This window comes from Dama dama, chromosome 11 (assembly GCF_033118175.1).
Source record: "Dama dama isolate Ldn47 chromosome 11, ASM3311817v1, whole genome shotgun sequence".
Classification (NCBI taxonomy): Eukaryota; Metazoa; Chordata; class Mammalia; order Artiodactyla; family Cervidae; genus Dama; species Dama dama.
The window spans coordinates 38,762,862-38,786,916 of record NC_083691.1 but is presented as its reverse complement, the minus strand read 5'-3'; the positions used below and the strand labels follow the sequence as shown (position 1 = coordinate 38,786,916).

At 38.5% G+C, this 24,055-nt stretch overlaps 1 protein-coding gene across 1 annotated transcript; it reads right to left on the bottom strand.

Moving 5' to 3' along the window:
* Positions 1-360: 360 nt before the first annotated feature.
* CNRIP1 (cannabinoid receptor interacting protein 1) lies at positions 361-23,735 on the bottom strand. Its single transcript, XM_061155167.1, has 3 exons — positions 23,484-23,735; positions 20,343-20,493; positions 361-1,360 (listed from the first exon to the last, which is right to left on the bottom strand). The coding sequence occupies exons 1-3, from the start codon at positions 23,660-23,662 to the stop codon at positions 1,196-1,198; spliced, it is 495 nt and encodes a 164-aa protein (XP_061011150.1). The 5' UTR covers positions 23,663-23,735; the 3' UTR covers positions 361-1,195.
* Between the last annotated feature and the right edge of the window lie 320 nt (positions 23,736-24,055).

Genomic DNA, 24,055 nt, shown 5'->3' with positions numbered 1-24,055 from the left:
TCCCAGGGACAGGGGAGCCTGGTGGGCTGCCGTCTACGGGGTCACACAGAGTCGGACACGACTGAAGCGACTTAGCAGTAGCAGCAGCAGCAGCCTCCCTTTTTAGTATTCTGAAGGATGCCTGAATTCAATTCAGGTAAGATGGTTCTTTGGGACACTAGTCCACCATCTTCTTGGGTTGCTGGCTTTCCAAATAAAGTTCTATTCTTTGACCCCCGACACATCGTCTCCTGATTTATTGACCTGTCACGCAGTGAGCAGTACCAATTTGGACTCGGGAACAGTCTTAGTAGAGCTGACCTGAAGCAGAGGTCTACCTACTGAACAGATATTGCCCAAACTAAGAAGGTAAGTCAAGGATGATTTTCAATGTCTTTATTAAGAAATATCAAAAGTTGATTACATTTCCATATACAGTTTTACAAAGTTCGAGTGAAGGGGAAAGTAGGGAGGCCATCAGTATGCCTGTTTGGACACCACAATCACTTTCCAGAAAGGTAACCTTGTCACTTTTGGTTACCTTAACAGTGGTCCACACAAGGCTCTTTCCTACTTCCACTAGGCCACAGCACAATACATCACTTGAGTTCTAATAAGGTACAAATACTCAAACATTTGTCCTTTTCTTCTGTCATCATCCTTCCCTGAAAAAGCCAAGCTGTTTATAGAAAGCACAACATTTGAGTCCCATTGACTGCTGTTTGCATCACATTTTCACAAAGCCTGCTTTGAGAGTTGGAAAACATTGCAAGTTACATGTTACCATAGCACACTTGGGATGGAACCCACGCACATTGTTATTTTTTATTTAACATTTAACAAAAAAGAGGGAAGCACTCAACTTGGAAACAGAACAGCACAGTCATCAGTGGAGAAGTTAAGTGCGGGACAGGGCCTGCAGATTCCATGAAGCTCCTCCAAGAGGTCACCAGGGTGACCAAGAACAATTGGAGGCAGGGATATCAATACAGAATACAGAAAGAGAGCCTCTTGGGCAGGGAACATCACAATCTTTTGTGTCAGGGATATTGCAACAGAGGGGAATTACACTTTCAAAAATAATCAGGGCTAGTGGGTCCTTGGCACCATTCAGGACACTGGCAATGGTTTGGTGTGCCTCGGTGAAGCCTTGTGCTGGGTTGTCTAAAAGTGGGTCTCTGATGAGACTGTCCAGCAGCATCAGAAAGTGCTGTCTTCAGAGGAAGGACTCCTTATTCACCCACATGAGACTGCGGGTCTCGTTGGGCTTGCATTCGTACTCAATGACGGAGAAGGGACTTCCCCACTGGCAGTGATCTCGCTTGTGGTAATTGTAGAACTTGACCTGCCACATTGTCTCGAAGGTCCCAATGTCAGTGAACTGAGGGAAGAGAAACACACCCCATCAAAAACTCATTCTGCCACTAGCAATAGACAGGAGCTGATGTTCGTGGAAGAGGTGTAATAGGGAAGAACAAATCTGACTCCATATTAGAGCTGTTTCTTTTACTTTAACCTTTGCATTCTATTGTTTTTGCTTCAAGGTAAGAATGTTACCTGAAATACACAGGATAGCCCATTTTCAAGGTTCTGACTTTTAAGAGTACAACACTTTTAGATTCATATAGAGGTAAAATGTTGCAGAACCGAGAGTAACATTCATCTTGTTGGAGGTTTACAGGAACATTGTGACCTGACCGATGTGGACTGTGCAAGAACAGATTCCTGCACCAAGAGGTTTGCAATGACTAACTCTCCTCCTCCCCACACTCTGCCCCTCACGTTTCAGTAACCAGTATAATCACTCCAGGCTCCTGTGATAAAAGCTTAGGCCTTTTACTGTAATGAATGATCTTCCTTTATTACAAGAGAGATCTTCCTGAAAGGCTATCTGTAAGTCATTTATTTCTCTATAAAATCATATTCCCATTACACTTATTGCATTTGCTATGATATTGCCTTCATAAAAATAACTCTCCAAATGTATATGTTTCCTAAATTGAAGTTCTGGAAACCACTCTTAGAATCTCAGAATTTCAGAGCTTGCCACAGAAGGGAGATTGGGAAGAGAAGAGAAGAAATGGTGTTTAATGATTGCTTTTGGTTTCTGTTTAATAAAACAGTTGTACAAAATAACGTGTGTCCAACATGACTAAACATAATATACAACTGCCCTCTCATCATTAATTTCAACTCCACGAAAACCTATTTTATTGAAAGCATTTGCTTGTTAAAGATGCTAACTTTCAAGTACTATTGAGTGTTTATAAGCCATGCCCATGCCTCAGGTTTTGATTATACATTATCCAAAGCCATAGCTTTGGATATGTGTGACTTACACATAGAAAAATTTGTATAAGGGATACTCCTTGCTCTCAAGAAATCTGCCACCTTCTTCCAGAAGACAGGCCCTGAAAACACCGCACAGAATTCTCCAGAGTCATGAGCACACAATTCTCATGTAGCTGAGAAGAGGGTACAGAATACCCTAGAGGCCACTGGGCAGGGGCTCAAGTGGCCTGCGGGGTAGCCTGACCCTGCCACCGTCTCCTGGAGCTATTTAGGGGACCTGGCATTAAACAGCGTGATGCCTGCTGTTATTTTCTCCTCTGACCCTCCCTTGTCATGGGAGGAGACAGGGACTGACTTAGCAGGTTCTTAGACTTGTCAGGAGCCAGAAGACGTGGAGGGGGGAGGGCAGTGAGCAATAGAAGCCTTCTGCTAGTGGCTGCCACAGGGGAAGGGTGATCAGGTGCTTCCCAGATAGCTTTCCAAGATGCTTTCAAAATTATATCCTGCACCATTGCCTCATCTTGTTAATCTGATCCCAAAACAAGATTTGGCTTGCCTTTGGAAAATTTGCTTGACTTGTAACAGTGGATGATGTACCTTGAGTCCACAAATCTTCTCTCAGCTAAGAAAATGAAGCCTCTCTTTGTAGAAAGTCATGACTTAAAGACCTGTGTACAAATATGCAGCTTTATTCACAAAAGCCCTAGACTGGAATCAACCCAAATGTTTCATCCTTTACCTGCTGATAGACACATTTGGTATATCTACTAATGTAAAAAGGCTTTTTACTTAACAATAAAATAGAACATACTGATTCAGGCAGCAATAAGTTTGGATTTCAAAGACATGCTGAAAAAAAAAAAAGACAGGCTGAGCAAAAGAATCCAGACCCCCAAAGAATATATGTACTATATGAGTCCATATATGTATGTACATATATATGTATATCTATGTAGTTTATAGTGATAGAATGCCAGGCTCCTTTGTCCATGGAGTTTTCCAGGCAAGAATACTGGAGTGGGTTGCCAGTTCCTACTGGCAGGGGATCTCCCTGACTCAGGGATTTAATCTGCATCTCTTGTGTGTCCTGCATTGCAGGTGGATTCTTGACCTGCTGAGCCATCAGGGAAGCCCCAGAATATAATCTATGCTGAGAGGAAATATCTGTGGTTACCTCAGTTACCTGAGGTAGGAGGAGGGGATAGATAATTGATGAAAATGTGCCAGAGGCAACTTTTTGCAGGTAACGGAAACATTTTACATCTTGATTGGTGTGGTGATTACAAGAGCACATGTATGTGTTTGTTAAAACTCATTGATCAGTATACTTAAAATGGGTATATTTATTATTTGTAAACTATGCAACAAAGTTGATTAAAAATTAGAAATATTGATTTTTAATGAGCAACAAGGAGACAGGTATTCTTAACCCTGCCAGTGGGAACTGAATTACACAGCCTTTTGGAAGGGTAATTTGTCTCTGGAAGGACTGACGCTGAAGCTGAAACTCCAATACTTTGGCCACCTCATGCGAAGAGTTGACTCATTGGAAAAGATCCTGATGCTGGGAGGGATTAGGGGCAGGAGGAGAAGGGGACGACAGAGGATGAGATGGTTGGATGGCATCACTGACTCGATGGACATGAGTTTGAGTAAACCTCAGGAGTTGGTGATGGACAGGGAGGCCTGGAGTGCTGCGATTCATGGGGTCACAAAGAGTTGGACACGACTGAGCGACTGAACTGAACTGAACTGAAAGCTGTGAATATACTTGGGTATAGCAATTTCACTTATAATTTATCTTGACATCACAGTGTTCAGAATAGTGAAAAACTGAATTATAAATTTCCATCCATAATTCATTATGGCATATCTATATAGTGGAATACTATGTAACAAGTCTAAATGTAAATATTTAAATAAAAATTTTCTATTATTCTGTATTGTTACCTGAACTAAGCAGAGTAACAACAAGACTGTCTAGCATTAATTTCATTAAAATTATACAGGACTTTCCTGGTGGTACAGTGGTTAAGAATCCGCCTGCCAGTGTAGGGACAGGAGATTGGTCCCTGGTTCAGGAAGATCCACATGCCGTGGAGCAACTAAGCCCATATGCCAGAGCTAATGAGCCTGTACTCTAAGAGCCTGTGAGAAGCGACTACTGAGCCTGGGGCCACAACTACTGAAGCCCATGTGCCTAGACCCTAGGCTCTGCAACAAGAGGAGTCATAGCAATGAGAAGCCCATGCACAACTAGAGAGGAGCCCCCACTCTCCGCAACTAGAGAAAGCCTGCGTGCAGCAACGAAGACCCGGTGCAGGCTTAATAATAAAAATAAATAAATTATAATATAATAATAAAAAAATTATACATGTTAATGCTGATGGAATAAGTTTCATTTTCTTCTATGTACTTATTGGTACTTTAAAGATTTAATGATCAAATTTTACTTTTATAATCAGAAAAAAATGTTAAGCCAAAATTGTATTTATAAGTTTTACCAAATAGCTAATATCCTTAACATAAAATATGTTAAGAACTACTAAGAACATTTGGATAAAACTGAACAGTTCATTAAAAAAATTGGCTAACTCTGAAAAATATTCAAATGTAGTCATATTAGTAATTAAAGAAATACAAACTTTCAGAGTTTTGTAACTTGTTCACCTATCAACTCAGCAAACAATTTCAAATACCAGAAGCAGTTTAAGCCTAAAACTTTAGGAAAGTATTATGAAAAATGGTGGTATATCTGTACTCTGAATATGTATAACCACTAAACAGAAATTTCGGGTTTTTTTTTTAAAATGTATTATTTATTTAGTTTTGGCTGTACTGGGTCTTCACTGTCGTGAAGGCTTTTCTGTAGTTGTGGTGAGTGGGGGCTGTGCTTTGGCTGTGGTCCCCGAACTTCTTACTGCAGTGGCTCCTTGTTGGGGAGCATGTGCCCTGGGGCGCGCGGGCTTCAGGAGTTGCAATGCATGGGCTCAGCAGTTGTGGTCGGTGGGCTCTAGAGACAGGCACACAGGCTGAGTTGCCCAATGGCATGTCGAATCTTTCCGCAACAGGGATTGAAACTGTGTCTTCTTCATTGGCAGGTGGGTTCTTTACCACTGAGCCACCAGGGAAGCCTAGGAATTTAGTTTTAACGATGACAGAAGATGATTAAAACAATGTTAACAGAAAAAAGATGGATGAAAATGAGCTCAAATACACTAAGATGTATAGAGAAAAGAAAATGGAAAAATATTAACAAGAGTTCCCAAAGAAAACTTTTTCTAGCTTTCTACTTAAATTTTCTGCAATAAATATGTTACTTTTATAAGCAGAAAGAATATTTTAAATGGTGAGATGGATCTATCACCCCTGAAAAATTAATACAAATATCCCTCAAACCCTAGGGATTTAATAAAATCTATTAAGGATACATAGTATGAAGTATGATACAACTTTGTTTATAATACCACCCTTAAGTGTTAATAATAAACTGATATCTCATTTTACAAATCACCGAGATGACTTACTATTATTTTTGACCAACGTAGGATACTGTACATTTTAAGTGCAACTGAATTAAGTTCTAAAAATATTTTATAAACACCAACTAAACTTTCGCAGGAGCAGCTTGAAACAAGCTTAGGTAAGTGGGAGAAACAATACTGAGGCCTTTTTGGAAATAGATAAAAATAAAAGTTAGTCACAAAAACAAACAAAGATGATTAAGACCACAGGCAATAAACAAAAACAAAAGCCCTTAAGGCACTACACTCAATATCTGAGTAACCTTACAACTAAGAAAGTCTCCATCCAAGAATTCTCAGTAACACAGTAAACCAAAACAGAAATATGTTGACAGCAAGTCACAGCTAAAGATTCTACTTTGTTTCTCTTTTATTAATGTTGGACTCAAGGTCATGTTACAGTAAACTTAACTGCTGCTGACTAGGCATGTATTTTCCTCTCTCCCACATCTTAATTGTTTTAACTTCTCATAAGCGCTCTTTCTATTCTTCCTTCTGGAGCTCTATTTCCTGGCCATCTCCCTAACTCGGGCTTTCTTCTGTTCTGGCTAAGAACAGATGGGGTCTTCAAAACTGACATTGCTTTTGAAGAACAGAAACAACTACACAGCTTTCTACCCGCTCCCAACCCATCTGTGCCTTCCAAGGAAAATTTACCCAGGCAAGCTCCCCAGTGATGCAATTAGACACAGGATAATTCTGTGCATTTAATAGCTCTCTTTTTTAAAATACACAATGACTATTCTTTATCTCATTCAGTCTTGTGTCTGGTTTTAACATCTCCATTTTGTGGATGAAAGAACTAATTCAGAGAGGTTAAGTGAGTTGCTCTAGTACTGTGCAGCCAGCTAGTGGTAGGAGCAAGTCAAGAACCTAGGTTTCCTAATTTTCATCTAGAAAATGATAACCAGTGTACAAGCAAATGAGCTACAAGCTACTGAACAGTGTTTCTTTTTTCTCCCTGAATGAGAAGAATATCTATGAATTGTCATGTGTAGAATGTTTTAGGATGCCACTACAGACTGTTTGTATCTCCCCCAAATTCATATGGTAAAGCCTAAATCCCCAGTGATAGTATCTGGAAGTGGGGTCCTCTGGAAGTAATTATGGCAGGAAGATGGAGCCCTCATGAGTAGGATTAGTGCCCTTATAAAAATAGACATGAGAGGGATGATCTGTTTCTCCCTTCCTTCATGTGAGAACACGGTAAGAAAGAAGCTGTCTATGAATCAAGAAGACTGTTCTCATCAGACACCAGGTCTGCTGGCACCTTGATCTTGGATTTCCAGCATCCAGAACTGTGAGAAATAAATATCTGGTGTTTAAGCCACCCAGTCTATCGTATTCTGAAACTGACACCTGGACATTTTACTTTAGTGTTCTTACAAGTTACAAGCCTTGGTACACTTCTATTTCACAACCAATGTGAAGGGGAACTCATCAGATTCTAAGGAGAGGAGACTCATTTGTTGTCCTCAGTAACAAGTGAGGAATCTTGACTTGTTAATAAACAGTAAATATTTTATTAAAAAATTTTTCCTGTTGTGTTGGGTCTTTGTTACTCTGTGCGGGCTTTCCCTAGTTGTGGAGAGCAGGGGCTACTCTCTAGTTGCAGTACATGCGCTTCCCATTGTGGTGGCTTCTCCTGTTGAAGAGAAAAGGCTCCAGGCACAAAAGGCTCTGGGCGATGATAGCTGCAGCACTTGGGCTTGGTAGTTGTGCTGGTTCAGTAGTTGTGGCTCATGGGCTCTAGAGCGTGGGTTAGTAACTGTAGCACATGGGCTTAGTTGCCCCATGGCACATGGAATCTTCCCAGATTGGGGATTGAACTCATGTCTCCTATATTGGAAGGCAGATATTTAATCACTGTACCACCAAGGAAGTCCTGAAGAATTTATTTTAAACAATTTCTGTGGTGGTCTTACAACCATATGATCTAGAATCCCCAGAGTACTTCTCTCCATTCACCATTCTACTCAATTTCACCAGTGACATGTGAAATTCATCAAGAATAAAGTGATGCAGAAATTCATTGACTTAGGAGCACAGAATCAACTTACTATATTGATAGAGACATGATGTTACTTTATTAGTAAACAAATTCAGTTTAAATAAGCATCTGTGACTTTTACTGTGGTATGACCTACCAATTCCTACTGGATTCTGAACGTCTCTATTCCTGTACTGTTTGAAGTTTTATTAGTAAATCCTTATTTTCCATTTCTCTTAGCTGAATAGATAGGGCTAACAGTTCTAAGTCTTATAAGTATGCTTAACTTCATAAGAAATTGTTAAACTTTTCCAAAGTGATTGTGCCATTTTACTTTCCCACCAGCAATATGAGTTTCAGTTGTTCTATTGATACATTCTCTCCAAAAGCTGACATTGCCAGTTCTTTTAATTTTAGCTAGTCTAGTAGTAAGAAGAGCAATAAAGAGCAAATAAAAAAGCAATAAAGAGCAGAAACCAATGAAACAGAAAAAGGAAAAACAGTAAAGAAAAACTCATGAAACTAAAATCTTCTTAAAAAACTATCTTTAAAATTGATAAATCCCAGCAAAACTGAGTAGGAAAAAGAAAGCAAATTACCAATATTAGGAATGAAAGATGCTATCACTATTGATCCTACATTGGTAACAACATGGAATCCTTAGATTAGGATCCTTATACCAATATGGGCTTCCCTGGTGGCTCAGTGGTAAAAAATCTGCCGGCTGATGCAGGAGACATGGGTTTCATCCCTGCATTGGGAAGATCCCTGGGAGAAGGCAATGGCAACCCACTCCATTATTCTTGCTTAGGAAATCTCAAGGACTGAGGAGCCTGGCAGGGTGCAGTCCATTGGGTTGCAAGCGTTGGCCACAACTTAGAGACTAAACAACAACATATACCATATGGTATACAAATGTACAAATTCTTTGAAAGACACAAACTATCACTAAATCTCTAACTACTAAAGAAACTGAATTTGTAATTAAAATTCTTACCAGGAAGACAATTTCAGGCTCAGTGGCTTCAATGATAAATTCATACACTTAAGGGGAAAATACTGATTCTACATAACAGAGGAAGCAATACTTCTCAGTTCATTTTATGAAGCCACTATTACCCTGATACCAAAACCTGACCAAAATATTATGGGTAAAGGAAAGTTGCAGACAAAAATTCCTTATGGATTTATGCATAAAACTTACATATAATTTTATTTGCTTGAAATATTAGTAAATCAAATCCAGCAATACATAATAAGGATATTACATTGGAGGTTTATCCTCAGAACTCAAGGATGGTTCAATATTTGAAAATCCATGTAATTTGCCATATTAACAAAATAAAGGAGAAACACTATGTAATCATATCAATAAATGCAGAAAGAACATGTGGTAATTCAACATCCTTATACCTTATTTATACTTATACCATCCTTATTTATACCTTTTACCATCCTTATACTTTATTATCATATATATAATAAAAACTCTCAGCAAACTAGGAATAGAAGAAAAGTTCTTCAGTCTGATTAAGGGCCATCAATAAAAAAACAGTAGCTAACATCACCTTCAACGTTAAGTGAACCGAGTCCTTTCCCTATAAGATGGAAATAAGGCAAGGAGAGCAGTTACTTCTATTCCTGCTCAGCACTGTATTAGTGGCCCTAATTAAGGCAAGAAGGGGAAAAAGGGAAACAAAACTTCAATTCACAATAAAAATGTGTGCAAAAACTATGAAGCAATTAACAAGCAAATTCAGCAAGTTTGCAGGACCCAAAATCAATTTAGAGTAAATCATATTTCACAAAGAAATACACTAGCACTGAACTAGTAGTATTATTTTTTAATATTTGGCCAATTTTGTGGGTGAAAATTGGCCTTGTATTATTTATATATATATATATATTTATAATAGTGAAAGTCTTTTTTTAATATTTTTTGATGATTTGCATTCCTTTGTGAATTGCCTCTTTATTTTTTTTGCTTATTTTTCAATTTCCTATGTCCTTCTCTTTCAATTTCCTATGTCCAGTAAGGTTCTCTTCCTTACTGGTTTCTAAGAATTCTTTATATATGAAGTAACAGATTGTGCCAAAATATTAGAAAGAGTTGACAGGAGGAACACATTTTATGTTTGGGAATGCATGTGTAAGGCCACCTTCCCGCACAACACAGGCTGACAACAAGCTCATGTACTGCTTGCCTCATTCCTCCAAACTCCCCCCAGTCTCTTGTCTAAGAGGGCCAACCAAAAAGGGAATAATGCGATGACTTATCATAAAGCAGACAGAATCTCCCTTTGGGCTCTCTCCTTGAAGGGACTAAGTGGAGAATTAGTCCCATTAAAATACAAGTCAGCAATACTCCTTGAAGTGGGGGTGGGGGTGGAGAGCTTTTAGAGTTGGGTGTTGTTGTTGTTTAGTCACTAAGTCGTGCCCAACTCTGTTGTGACTCCATGGACTGTAGCCTACAAGGCTCCTCTGTCTATTGGATTTCCCAGGCAAGAATACTGGAGTGGGTTGCCATTTCCTTCTCCAGGGGATCCTCCCCACCCAGGGATGGAACCCACATCCCCTCTGTCTCCTGTACTGGCAGGCAGGTTCTTTACCATTGAGCTGTCGGGGAAGCCCTTAGAGTTGGGTATCACTCATAAATTCCCTGTACCAGGGCCTCTGGAATTATGTGAATAAAGAGATCACTCCCACCAATCTAAGTCAGATGGCATTTGAGAACATCCTGAGTCCAGCTTCAGGGCTGCAGCATTGTCTGCACAGGCAGTGGTAAATCGAGGCAACACTGCTTAACCATTCATTTTATAAACAAGCTTTTCACATGTCACCAAGTATCATTTGCCTTTTAAATTGCCTTTTAAGGAAAATTTAATTTAACTTTGTTTACAACATTTAACAGGAAATCTACATTTATATAACCAGAGTTTTCCATTTTTAATCTTTGGATTTCTTCCATTTTTACCTTTGGATTTCTTCCATTTCTTTTAGGTTTAGATACATTCTTTTCATTTTGATTTTCTTACAAAGTTGATGCTTTAGAGATAATCTCATAATCTATCTGAAATATTTTTTGATCAGGAAAGAAGGAAAGGCATCAGGAAAGAACAGAGCCTCCCAAATAGCCAAGTATCCTAGCATCATTTATCCAATGTTTAAAAATCTAAGAAACTATCTTGAGATAACCCTAGACTTATAAGAAGTTGTTTTGGTGTACCTTTAATTCAGCTTTCCTTGCTAGCTTCACTTACTTGATTAATTGAGTTTACCTGGACATCTCAAGACTTCCTTATTACTTATGTAAGTGGTTGTGTCAGCAATGTATAATATTTAAGCTTGACAGAAGTTTTGTCATAGGATAGTGTTAAAGCATATGCAAAGCTTTCATCACAAAAATGAAATTTTCACTTAACATTTCAGCTGCTTGATCAGGAAAACTTCTAATTTCAATTAATGATAATTCTAATTTCAGCTGTAATTGAATTAGCCTATCACTGATAAAATACAGATGCATGGCTAATGCTCAAACCAAAAGCTGTATGATCATTGTTGGAATAATCAATCACCTTCTTCTTCTAGAGTAGAAATTATATTTAAGGACCTAGGCTTTATTGCTTGGACTCATAAAATGTGAAATACCATTTTAAATCTTTTGGAAATGATGTACAGTATAAACATAAATCAAATCTGAATTAGAGGAAAGTTAAATCACATAAAATCTAAAATTATGGGAAACCCAAAATAGACTGTTAACTATGAAAAAACAACCATCTTCATTTTAAAAGAAAAAATCATAATAGAAAATGAAAAATTTTAGTGTAATTGTATTTCTACACAATGAAAAATAAAATAAAGCAAGAGTAAGAGAAATAGGATAGATATGACAGATTTTTTTCTTTATTAGGAGTCTGATTTAAAAAAATAATTTCCAACAGAAGCATTGACAAAACATGAAAGAACAATCTATAGAAGAAGCAAAATTAAATTGACATGTAGAAATGTTCATTCTTGTGACAGTGAAAAGTAAACTAGAAAATCTATTACATTTGAAGTAATTCTCAGTGATGTCATAATTATAACAAAGTCAGTAGGCTTCTTCATTGCTAGTAACATTATAAAATAGTATGTACTACTTAAAACACCAAAATGCCATATTGGAGAACAGCCTTAAAGATTCAGTTCTTTTGACCAAATATTTTTACTCAGATTGAAGTAGATATATATATGTATGTATATACATATATAAAATTTTACATTATAGCACTTTTTATGATGGGACAATCAATATATCTAATATCTGGGTAAGTCTAATCATGATACATTGTGATAGAGTCTTATATTACCATTAAAATTTTAAAAATATGTAGAAAGTTGGACAATATATATTAAAAATGATTGCAACTATAGAATGTATTTATGTGAAAGTTAATCTGAAAATGAACCAAATCAAAATGCAGGGATTACTGGTGCTTTAAAAGCTCATATTTCTGAATCTTGTCTTGATATTTCACAGTTTTTTAAAGAAACATGCAAATCCCTTGAGATGCTGGGATGCATAGCCACACTTCTCCACATGCCTGTACCCAACCAGAAAGGAATCCTATATGGATTTGTTGGATTTCAGTCCTACTTGGTGTCATCCTAAATGACAGTATTTGAGAATCTGACTTCTTCAGCAAATAACTAGTATCATACCCTAAGGGTAATTTTATAATTTTTATACCATGTTAGGGCTGACAGTGGTCTTAGTGACCAAAGAGTAGAATTCACGTATTTGTATTAAAGAAACAGGCCCACTGAGTTAAGCTTTGCCTGGGATCACAGTTAATTATGGGGCTTCCCTCATGGCTCAGATGACAGAGAATCATCTATAATGCTGAAGACCTGGGTCAGGAAGATCCCCTGGAGTAGGGAATGGCAACCCACTCCAGTATTCTTGCCTGGAGAATCCCATGGACAGAGGAACCTGGCAGACTACAGTCCATGGGATTTCAAAGAGTCGGACACAACTGAGGGACTAACACAGAGTTAATTATAGAAGAAGATGACATCCTAATACCTTCATAACTTCCAGTTTTAATTCTGACATTCTAGAGGTTTCCTAAGGCACCCACACCACGGATGTTTCCCTTGATAAAGTATGTAAATTTAGTAATCCAGGAACTTGCTGCTTAACTGATTGTATTTACCTGGATAGTTCAAGGTTTTAGTGCTGCCTGTGAGAATATGGTATGTCTACACTTTTTAAAACTTGAGTCATAATAATGGTAACTTAAAAATGTCACAGGATAATGATGAAATTAGCTGAAAGCTTCACCACTGGAATGAACATTTGAATTCAATACCAGAGTTGCTGACATAATCAGAAAACCTCTAATTTCCATTGTTTTCCTAAGAATCAGCCTACTACAAATAAAACACAAATACATGACCAATGCTCAAACTTAACGCTATGTGATCACTGCTGGAACATTCGGCTATCAATCACCTGCTTCTTCTAGAGTAGAAATAATATGGAAGAATCTAGGCTTTACAGATAGAACTCAGGATTCTTGAGTTAGAGCGTAGAAATTCTTTTCCCCACAACATACCCCAAAGGTATTGAGTAACTTAAAAGCTCTCCAGCCTTTTAGCAGGTACCTGGACAGGCAATCCAGACTTACTGTGAGTAATAAAATCTTTCTTTTTATGGATATGTCTAAATTATACTCATACTAAAAAAAATACCATACTTCAGTCTCATTCAAAATAATGTAGATGCTCTTAGTTTACCAATCCAATTAAGAAGTTTTTAACTAAGTTCTAAATTGTTTGTTAATTGTTCTTCCTAGTGTTCTTTTTAAACTTACAGCAAAAGAAGTATGACTCCACACCCTTCTAAAACCAGAGGAAGTTATAGCTCTGCTCCCCTCAGCCCATTCTGGCTCCAGGGAGAAGGTGGGGAAGGGAGGTCTCCTCTCCTGTTCTGTGACCACCTGAATGGGATACAGTCTCATCTACTGTGACTGCCTCTGTACCTGACCCAGTGCTCAGCACCAGTTCAGTGAAAGAATGAACAACTTAAAGTCAGCTCACTGGCCTTTTGAGCTCTCATTAGAATTTGATACATGGCCAATAGGCACATGAAAAGATGCTCAACATCACTAATAGAGAAAGGCAAATCAAAACTACAATGAGGTACCATCTCACACCAGTCAGAATGGCTATCATTAAAAGGTCTACAAATAACAAATGCTGGACAGAGGGCAGAGATCTGTACACCATTGGTGGGAATGTAAATTGGTGCAGATGCTATGGAAAACAGTATGGAGGTTCCTGCAAAAAAATAAAAATAGAGTTGCCATAGGATTCAGCAATCCCACTCCTGGGCATATGCCCAGACAAAAGTAAAGTTTTAAAACATACATGCATCCCTATGTTCAAGCAGCACCATTTAGCCAAGACATGGAAACAATCTAAATATCCTTTGACAGATGAATGGATATAAAGAAGATGTGGTGCATACATACAATGGAATATTACTCAGCTATCAAAAAGAATGAAATAATGCCATTTGTAGCAACTTGGATAGACCTAGAGATTATCATACTAAGCAAAGTAAGTCAGAAAGAAAAAGACAAATACCATATAATATCACTTACATGTGGAATCTAAAATACTATACAAATCAACATATCTATGAAACAAGAACAGACTCACAGATATAGACAACACACTTGTGGTTGCCAAGGGGGAGAGAGAGTAGGGGAGGGAAGGAAAGGAAATTTGGGATTAGCAGAGGCAAGTTATTATATATATAGGATAGAAAAACAACAAGGTCATACTGTATAGCACAGGGAACTATGTTCAATGTTTTATGACAAACCATAATAGAAAAGACTATGAAAAAGAATATATATATTTAGTGTCTTCCAGGATTTTCCGGAAAATATATAAACATATATGACTGAGTAACTTAGCTGTACAGAAGAAATCAACACAACACTGTAAATCAGCTAAACTTCAATAAATTTTAAAAAATAAAAATAAACAAAAATAAAATTCTGATATGCATTTGCAATTTTGCTTCCAGTTAATCATTCCTTTAACTCTAATTATTGATACATATGCTATTCTTGACACACTAGAATAGAAGATCTTTGATATAAAAGAAACTTATTTTGATCCACCAGCCCTTTACTGGATATGAGACCTTCAAATATTTTTTTAGAAGTCTAAAAATACCTTTTAAAATGTGTTTCTGTAGAAATGAATGGTTTTCTCAGAAAACCAACTAAAACAGACTCAATAAAATCTTCAAAGCCTCTCCAAAGGCAAACTTATGGACTAAGTTGAAAGTTATGGATATTCTTTCCAAATATCTTTACTTTGGATCCTGACTTTTATGGGGAAATTCTGTCAGACTTTCAAATAACAGCTAAATCATACACCATGTAAACAGTTTCAGAACATAAACTATGAAAATGTGCCCAATTCATTTTATAAAGCGATTAACTCTAACACCCTATGTTAAACTGTGAAGACCTTCTGTCCTTTGCCCATTTCCCCGTCTAATCTACACATTGCTACTAGACTGATTTTTAACAACTGGCAAATCTTATCACTGTTACCAGGTAATGGAAGTCCTACATTGAAATGTTTTTTAAAATGGTGATAATAGTGGGGTGGAACTGTTGGATGAAACTTACAAAGAGAATTATAAAATCTGACAAAATGTAAACAAAAGCTATTTGATGCCTTTAAAAAGCAACTGAAAGCAAGACAGAAATCAGAGTTACTCTTGAAGGATCTCAACTCTAACAATTAAGAACCGTTCCTGTGGTTTTTTGCCTGAGGGTGCTTCCCAATCCCAGGCAGTTCTGGCAGAAGAAAACAGCAGTTTTATCTACTGGAAAAGGGAGAAGAATGTCCTGGGCTGGAAGAGCTGCTGGAAATTTAGGGAGAAAATCCTGGAAGCAAGAGAGCTGCAGAAGAGGTGAGACCCAAAATCTGACTATGACTCCGCCATAATTCTACAGGCTAATCGCACGTATAGGCTGCTGGGAGGGGGTTTTTCCTGCTTGAAAAAGCAGACAAACCAGTAAAGAGTCTATTTCCCCCCACCAAACAACAGAAGTTTATTGTTTCTAGTTCAAGAGGTTGGTGGTGGTTTAGTCGCTAAGTCGTGTCTGACTCTTCTGCGACCTCATGGACTATAAGATGCCAGGCTCCTCAGATGTCCCAGATCAGGGTGTTAGCAGGGTTGATTTCATCTAAGTGAAGCATTTATTCTTGAAAGAGAAAGTTATGCTGAATAAGATTTGGAAGTTTGCTGCCTTTTTTTTTTTTAAAAATTGAATGCATTCCCAAACCTGAGAAGTTGGAGTCTTCATGGCTTGAAAGTACCAAAGCAAACGGCTCAGGACTGGTAGAAAAACTGGAAATTTAGAGAAACCTCAGGGTAGATGGATACCAAAATCTTAGTGTAAACTGTCCGATTCCATAGCTGACTGCTAAACTCCACTGAGACAAAGGGGACCAGGCTAGAAAAGCAGCAACTGGAAGTTGAAAAAAAAATTAAGCAGAGATTTCAGCTGCTGTCCTGCTAGAAAGACAGAATTTGCAGCTTCAGTCCAGGAATGTAACTCAAAAAGAAAATAATCCTCAAAAGAATAAAATAAACTAAAATCAATAATATACCATCTATAATACTTAGTTTCTAATCAAATATTATCAAACAAGTAATGAAAGCATGACCCATATTCAGGAAAAAAGTCATTCCTGCTCTAATCGGGGCTAGATACTAGATTTACCAAATAAATATTTCAGACCAGCAATTATAAATATGCTCAAAGAGGTAAAGGGGTATATGGTCAAAATAGGCAAACAGATAAGGAACCTTGAGAAATGGAAACTATAAAAAATACAGATAAAAATTCTAGAGCTGAAAAATATAATGATAGAAAAAAAATCAGAAAACAAGGGGCAGATGAAAAAAACAGTGAACTTGAGTATATATCAATAGAAATTATCTAATTTGGAGATCCATAAAAGAAAACTGGAAAAAAAAAAAAGAAAACTGGACAAGACCTTAAAGACCTGTAGGATAACACCAAACTGTCCAATGTGTAATTGAAGCACTACAAGAAAGGGAGAGAATAAAGTTGAAAAGAATTTGAGGCAAAATAGTAATTAAAAATAACTCAAATTTGGTAAGAACATTAACTTATAGACTCAAATTCTATCTCTGTGTGTATAACCTAAATTAAAATATTTTAATGCAAATGAAAGAGATAATTCAGATAGGACTGGAAGTAAATGAAACAGAAAAATGGGTCAGTGAAGCATATGAAAACAAAACTGGGTTTTGGAAAAAGCCAATAAAATGGGTAAATCTCTAGCTAGACTGATTGGGGATAAGGGAGGAATGGCAAATTATAAACATAAAGAATGAGTGGACATTATTAGAGATCCTAACATATCAAAGGATGGTGCAGCGTTCTTACCAACAACCTCATGCCAACAAATCTGACAATTTAGTTGAAAAAAATGAATGATATCAAAGACAAATCACAAAAATCAACTCAAGAAATAAAACCTGAATAGCCCGTTATCAAAGAAGGAAGTTGAATTTGTAACTCAAAACCTTTAAATAAAATGAAACGCACGCCTTTATCGGTGAATTCTAACCAACATTAAATAAAAATAATATTTTAATAAGAATAATATAAACTCTTCCAGAAAACAGAAGAGTGAACAACTTTCAAATAATTTTATTATTATTCTGATACCAAAACTAGACAATGACAATACAAAAAAAGAAAACCACAGACCAATATTTCTCAGGAACACAGATGTAAAGTCCTCAATAAAATGTTAATGAAGCAAATCCAGTCATATATACAGGAAGCATACCATTGATCAATTGGTATTTATCCTAGTATTCAATAACTCAAAGTTGTTTCAACATTGAATAAACAATAAAATCTACTAGAGGATAAAGAAGACATTATATGATCATCCCAGTAGGTATAAAAAGAATATTTGAAAACATATGACACAGTCATATTTTTTTAAACCTCTCAGTAGAATTTTAGTAAATTAGTGATAGAAGGGAACTTCATTAACCTGATAACAGGCATTTAATAAAAAACCCTACAGCTAACATCGTACTTAGTGTTGAAAAACTGAATGCTTTCTTCCTGTGATTAAGGAACAAAGATGTCCACTTTCATCAATTCTACTTAGCATCAAACTGAAGGTCCTAGGCATTGCCATCAAGACAGAAATGAAAGGAATATGAATTGAAAAAGAAGAAGAAAAACTGTTTATTTGCAGAAGACATTATATCAAACATGGAAAAGCTTAAGTGTTCTACAAAAAAAAATCCTGAACAACTTATTAGGATTAATAAGTGAGATTAGCAAGGCCTCAGAATTCAAGATGAATATAGAAAAAAAAAATTTTATTTCTATAAATAGTAAACCACCATATATAATAGTGCTTAAATATGAAATACTTAAAGAAAAATTTAACAACATATGTATAAAACCTGTACAGGAAACACTGTAATGCATTATAGAGAGAAATTAAAGAAGACCTAAATAAGCAGATATATTTGTGCATCAGAAGACTCAATATTAAAGTGTCAAATCTTTTCAAACTGCCCAATTTGCAAACCCAATTAATATTCCAGTTCCTGAAGAACTGGAGAATAAACTGACAAGTTCATGCTAAAATCTATATAACAATGCCAAGGACCTAGAATAGTCAAAATGACTTTGAATAAAACAAAGCTGAAAGATTTAGGCTATCCAATTTAAAGACTACAATACAGATCATGAAATAAAATGTTTTAGCTCATGTAGGTCTTTTGCATTTCCAAACTTAAAAGACTGATATAATTAAGTATGTAAAGTAACTAGAATTCTTATACATTGCTGGTAAAAATATGAAATGGTACAACAATCAGGATATTTCTTATATGGTTAAACATATACTTACCATGTGATTTGTTAAATCTTACAAACCTCCAATGGAGTCCCAGAAGCATGAAGATAAATTCAATAAGCAGGCCCTCTAACATCTGAGCTCTGTTTACCTCTCCAGTTTAATCTTTTTTTAAAAAACTTTTTGTTGGAATATAGTTGATTTACAATGTCGGGTTAAATCCATCTTAATCTTAAGTCAGTCTCTACCTCACTGTCTGCTCAAGCTATGCTGGGTTACTCACTCCTTGAAACACATTTTGCTCTCCTCCAGCTGTTGATCTTTGTAGCTCCTTTCTCCTCAAATGTTCCCTCTTCTCTCAGCTCTTAAGAAAGCCATCCCTTAAATCTTTGGCTAGACTAAGACCCCTGGTATATGTCCCAAGGGTACCACTACTTTTTTAGTACATTTTGTACAATAATAATTATTTACTTTATTATTGATAATCTTGTATAAAGTATGTTTTCCTCCTCTACATTAGAAGCCCTATGAAGCCAAGGATATCTATTTTGTTCACCACTCTTCTCCCAATACCTGATATATAGAGGAAGTCTTTACATATTTGCTGATAAATCAGACAAAAAAACAATAAAATTAAAAATTAAAACCCTTAAATATTAGCATTTTCAATGTAATAACATATTAAAAATGATAAATGACATTAAGTAGGGTTTCTTTTAAGAAATAAAGAGAAGTTTAGTATTTCAAATTATTTCCATAGATAGATAAAGGAATGAAATGAAATTCAACACATCTCCCAATTATCTCTTAATGAACCAGTAAAAGGATGCTTTAACAAGATAAATATTCAAAACTAACAGTATATCTAATAGTGAAATGCTGGAGATAAGGAATATCACTATTAGTGGAAAATGTTATTCTAGAAACATTAGCCAATGCAATAAGGGCAGGAAAAAAAAAACAACCCAGAAAATGACACAATTAAATGTATTAATAGATTATGACTGTCTACCTGAAAAATCCAAGATCACTGAATGAAGAATTTTAGTAAGCAAGTTCCGTAAGGTGGCCAATTATAAAATACACAAACATACTGTAAAAACAATGCAGCAGTGGCATAAGTATAGGCAGATCAATGGAACAGATAACAAAAATGTAGGGAGAGAATTATATTTTTGTCACAAAGAAATTACTATAAAACTGATCATTGGAGAAGCATGGATTATTTAATTAACCGTACTGAGACACTGGGCTTCCCAGGTGGCTCAGGGGTAAAGAATCTGCCTGCCAATGCAGGAGATGTGGGTTTGCTCCTGGGGTTGGGAAGATCCTCTGGCGAAGGAAATGGCAACCTACTCCAGTATTCTTGTCTGGGAAATCCCCTAGACAGAGGAACCTGGCAGGCTACAGTCCATGGGGTCACAAAAGAATTGGACATGATTTAGAGACTAAAACAACAACTGGGACATTATGAAAAAATATATGAAACTATGAGCTGATATAACACTTCATAATATTTGATTTTATATCCTTTCTTAAGGGAAAACAGTGATTATTTTCTTTTACATGGTTTCCATTTGCTTTGGCATCACACCCCAACACTCCCAAGCAGACCTTACCGGCATGGTGATCTGGATGGGCTGCCTTTCTCCACTCTTGGTTGGGGCCACACCTTCTGTGTCATATGTTCCCGTATATACGATTCTGTCCCCATCAGGCTCTTTAGACTTCAGTTCCAGTGGGACAACCACACCACCGATGGAAATGTTCCTGCAATGGACTTGAGTTGACCATATATGGTAGAAATTAGCTTAGGCACCCTGTCCTGGTGTGGACCATAACCCTGGGCAAAAACCATACAGGGTTGGCTAACAGAGACACTGTGGTGTGATAGAAAGTTCTGAAACTTTAGGGAGCTTGTCTTTCCCAACTAACCAGTCATGTGAACCTAGATCAACTATTTAATCTCTCTGGATTGACATGAGTATTCTCATCCAGAATACTTGTACAAGGCTAAGTCAGATTCTGTCAATGGTCTTCCTCTTTAGTTTCTCATCTGTGGAACTTTTAAAAATCTAGCTATACCCAGCCTATCTCAAACACTTGGCTTGGGGTGTGGTTTGGGCATTTGTAAGTTTATTTTAACATTGCAGAGGTGATCCTAATGCACAGGTAGAATTCAGAACCACTGAATGAGTTCTCTAATAATTTTTTTTCTGTTCCAACAACAGAACATTAGGGGTCCCATGATTTGGGGGGTACTCTTCCTCAAGCCAGGCATATACCAAAAATTCTCACTGCATAATTTCTTCATGTGAGGGTAATGGTTCTTTTTTTTTTTTCCTCTCTTTTTTTTCTTTTTTTTTGGGGGGGGCGCGGGAAGGGCCTGGAGTGCTGCAGTCCATGGGGTCACAAAGAGTTGGACATGACTTAGCAACTGAATAACATCATACAGTACTATATGATCTAAAGAGCTTGTTAAGGTCCATTAAATACACCTAGGGAAACCAGCTTGAGATGCATTTAGTCAGACACTACTCCACACATCGTCAGGATCCCAGGACTCAATGCCTCCAGGCCCCATAGGTGACTGAGCCCTGTGACATTCACTGCTGCTACTGTTGACATTTTCATTCTGTAACTGCGAACCTCAGCTGATTCTTAAGGAGGTCACCTAGATTCTTTTAAACATGACAAGTGTCATAAGACTATGCTACTTACACTTTGTCCAGGCAATACCAAATGGTCAATGTAATGATCTTTTTAGTTTGTACAAATGGAGAATAAACATAAGCAAATATTTAATCATTTAGCTACTTATTAGCCTGATGAGGGCAACAATTATATTTGACACCATCTTGGGTTTTCTCCTCTTGAGTTACCACAAAGGACAATAGCATTAAAGTGATTTGAGGGGGGAGAAGAGGCCATGTTGGAGAATAAAAAGGCATTTACTATTATGTTAGGAGTATTACATGTTATCTCATTTAATCTCAACTACTCTGAGAAATAGATTGTAGGGTCTCCATTTTATTTATTTAGTTTTTCTTTTTTTTAAATTTATTTACTTATTTTATTTTTTAATTTTTTTTATTAGTTGGAGGCTAATTACTTCACAACATTTCAGTGGGTTTTGTCATACATTGATATGAATCAGCCATAGAGTTACACGTATTCCCCATCCCGATCCCCCCTCCCACCTCCCTCTCCACCCGATTCCTCTGGGTCTTCCCAGTGGGGTAATGGTTCTTGAAGTGTCATCCCTGGACCAACAATGTCAATATCACCTGCCAATCTATCAGAAAGCAAATTCTTAAGCTCCACTCTAGTGCTAGAGTTTACTACATCTACTTAAGGTGAGGTTCAGTCATCTGTGTTTTAAAGAGCCCTCCAGATGATTCTCATGTACATTCAGGTTTGAGAACCACTGGTTAGGGCATTGAAGCACTTTGATAAAATTAAAGTATAACAAGAAAAAAAGTTTTTTCATTAACACAAATTTATTTTTAGATTAACTTGAAAAATAGAGAACTATCCTGAGGGAACTAGACCAGGTAACTTGATAGAAGGGTTTGCCAGGAAAGATGGGTAAGGAAAAGTCTAGATCATATCTAGATGCACAGAACACTGGGAAATGTGAGAATCATGGATGCTTGGAGCTGCTGGGGATGCTGACAAGTAAATGGACCAAGAGCATCAGAGTCAAGCCAGGTTTGATTCTAGGTCTTTCAACGAGAGCTTGGCACCTAGAAGGCCAATACAACTTTGTTGAATTAAAAGTCTACTGGCCGACACAACTTTGTTGAATTAAGGTCTACTGGGGAAGACTTAAGCTATCAGCCCTCTCCACCCCACCTTCTGAGCTCAGCAAATGGTAGTAGATACAATACGGGGTGGTTTCTTTCCTCTTTCCACATTAGACTTCACACCATGCTTAGGCAGAAGCTGAGAGGTAAAGGACTCCACCTCTTACGGTAAAGGATACTTCCCCATAAGTTCCTGCACCCTTCCTCACTGACTTTCTAGCCTGAGGTTTACAGGTTACAACCACCTCTGATAGCAGAGATGAGATAGTTCCTGCCACACACAGACACACACACAGATACACACACACCACCATCCTTTTGTTGTAAGGATGTTGCTAATCCCATCACCAGGCTGAACAGACAATTCAGGAGAAAAAGAAACACACCAGGCAAGGGAAACTAGGCCTAAGCGGGGAAGGCTGCCCTCCGTCTTGCTCTTCCAGCCCCGGGGTTCCAGGCTCATAATGGCTGATGGATGAGTGGCGAGCATCCTTAAGAAGCCCCAATGATCAGCCACCCCCAATTTTATACCTCATTACGCAGCCTTTCTGCCTCCTTTAGTCTTGCAGAACCCGGCGGAGATGAACCGGAATTGCGGTAGGTGAAGCCCAAGGCGAGCTTCTCCCCTCCGCCCCACCCCGGCCGCCTGAGGGTCCGCATCAATGGCTGGACAGAGGGATGAGAAATTTACAAGAAAAAGCCCCCGATCCCCTGGCTTCCAGTTGCAGTATTAAACACCTCACCCTTCGAAGCGTGGAGGGAAGCGAGAATAGCGAAGGAGATGCCCTAGGGAGCAGAGAGCTGACCTCATACCTCCCCCCCGCCACAAAACCTCCTGGGCCCTCCGGGCGAGGTGAGAGGTGCCCGGGAGAGGCTCTGGCTGTGCCGGGAGCCTCGGTCCACCCAGCGTATCCCGAGACAGGCCGGTCAGCCGCGGCGCGCGCCCGCACTCACTCGACCTGCAGCGTGGTGGGCTTAATCTTCACCTCCACCTTGTAGGAGGAGCCCGTGAGCAGCTTGATGGTGCGGTTCTGGCCGAAGCGCTGCCCGTCCACCTTGTAGAAAACCGGGCCGTCGTTCGGCTGGATGCGCAGGGCGATAGACAGGCGCACGAGGCCCGGCAGGTCTCCCATGGCTGGGCGCGGGCGGGCGCGGCGGCTCCGGGGGCGCGGAGGACTGAGCCGGCGGCGACCGGGCGGCTGGAGCGCGGTGGGCGGAGAGGAAGCGCGGGGAGGGAGAGGGAGGTGGCGGAGCGGTGGCTGCCGCTAGGAGCCCGAGCCGTCACGGCCGGCAGCCCCGGCTTCCCAGGAGCAGCTCCCCGGGCTGTGGTCCCCAGCCCCCCTCGGCGAGGAAGCGGGCCCCAGGGACAGCTCCGAGGTCCAGTGCTCCCACATCCCCCACTCCCCGAGCCGCGCGCTCCGCGCACCCATGGGGCTCACTCCGGCCCGCAGGCCGCGCGCGGGCCGATCCGCGCAGCTGGAGGAGAGAGAGTTAATCCTGTTTACGCATTACAATCCCCTTCAGCG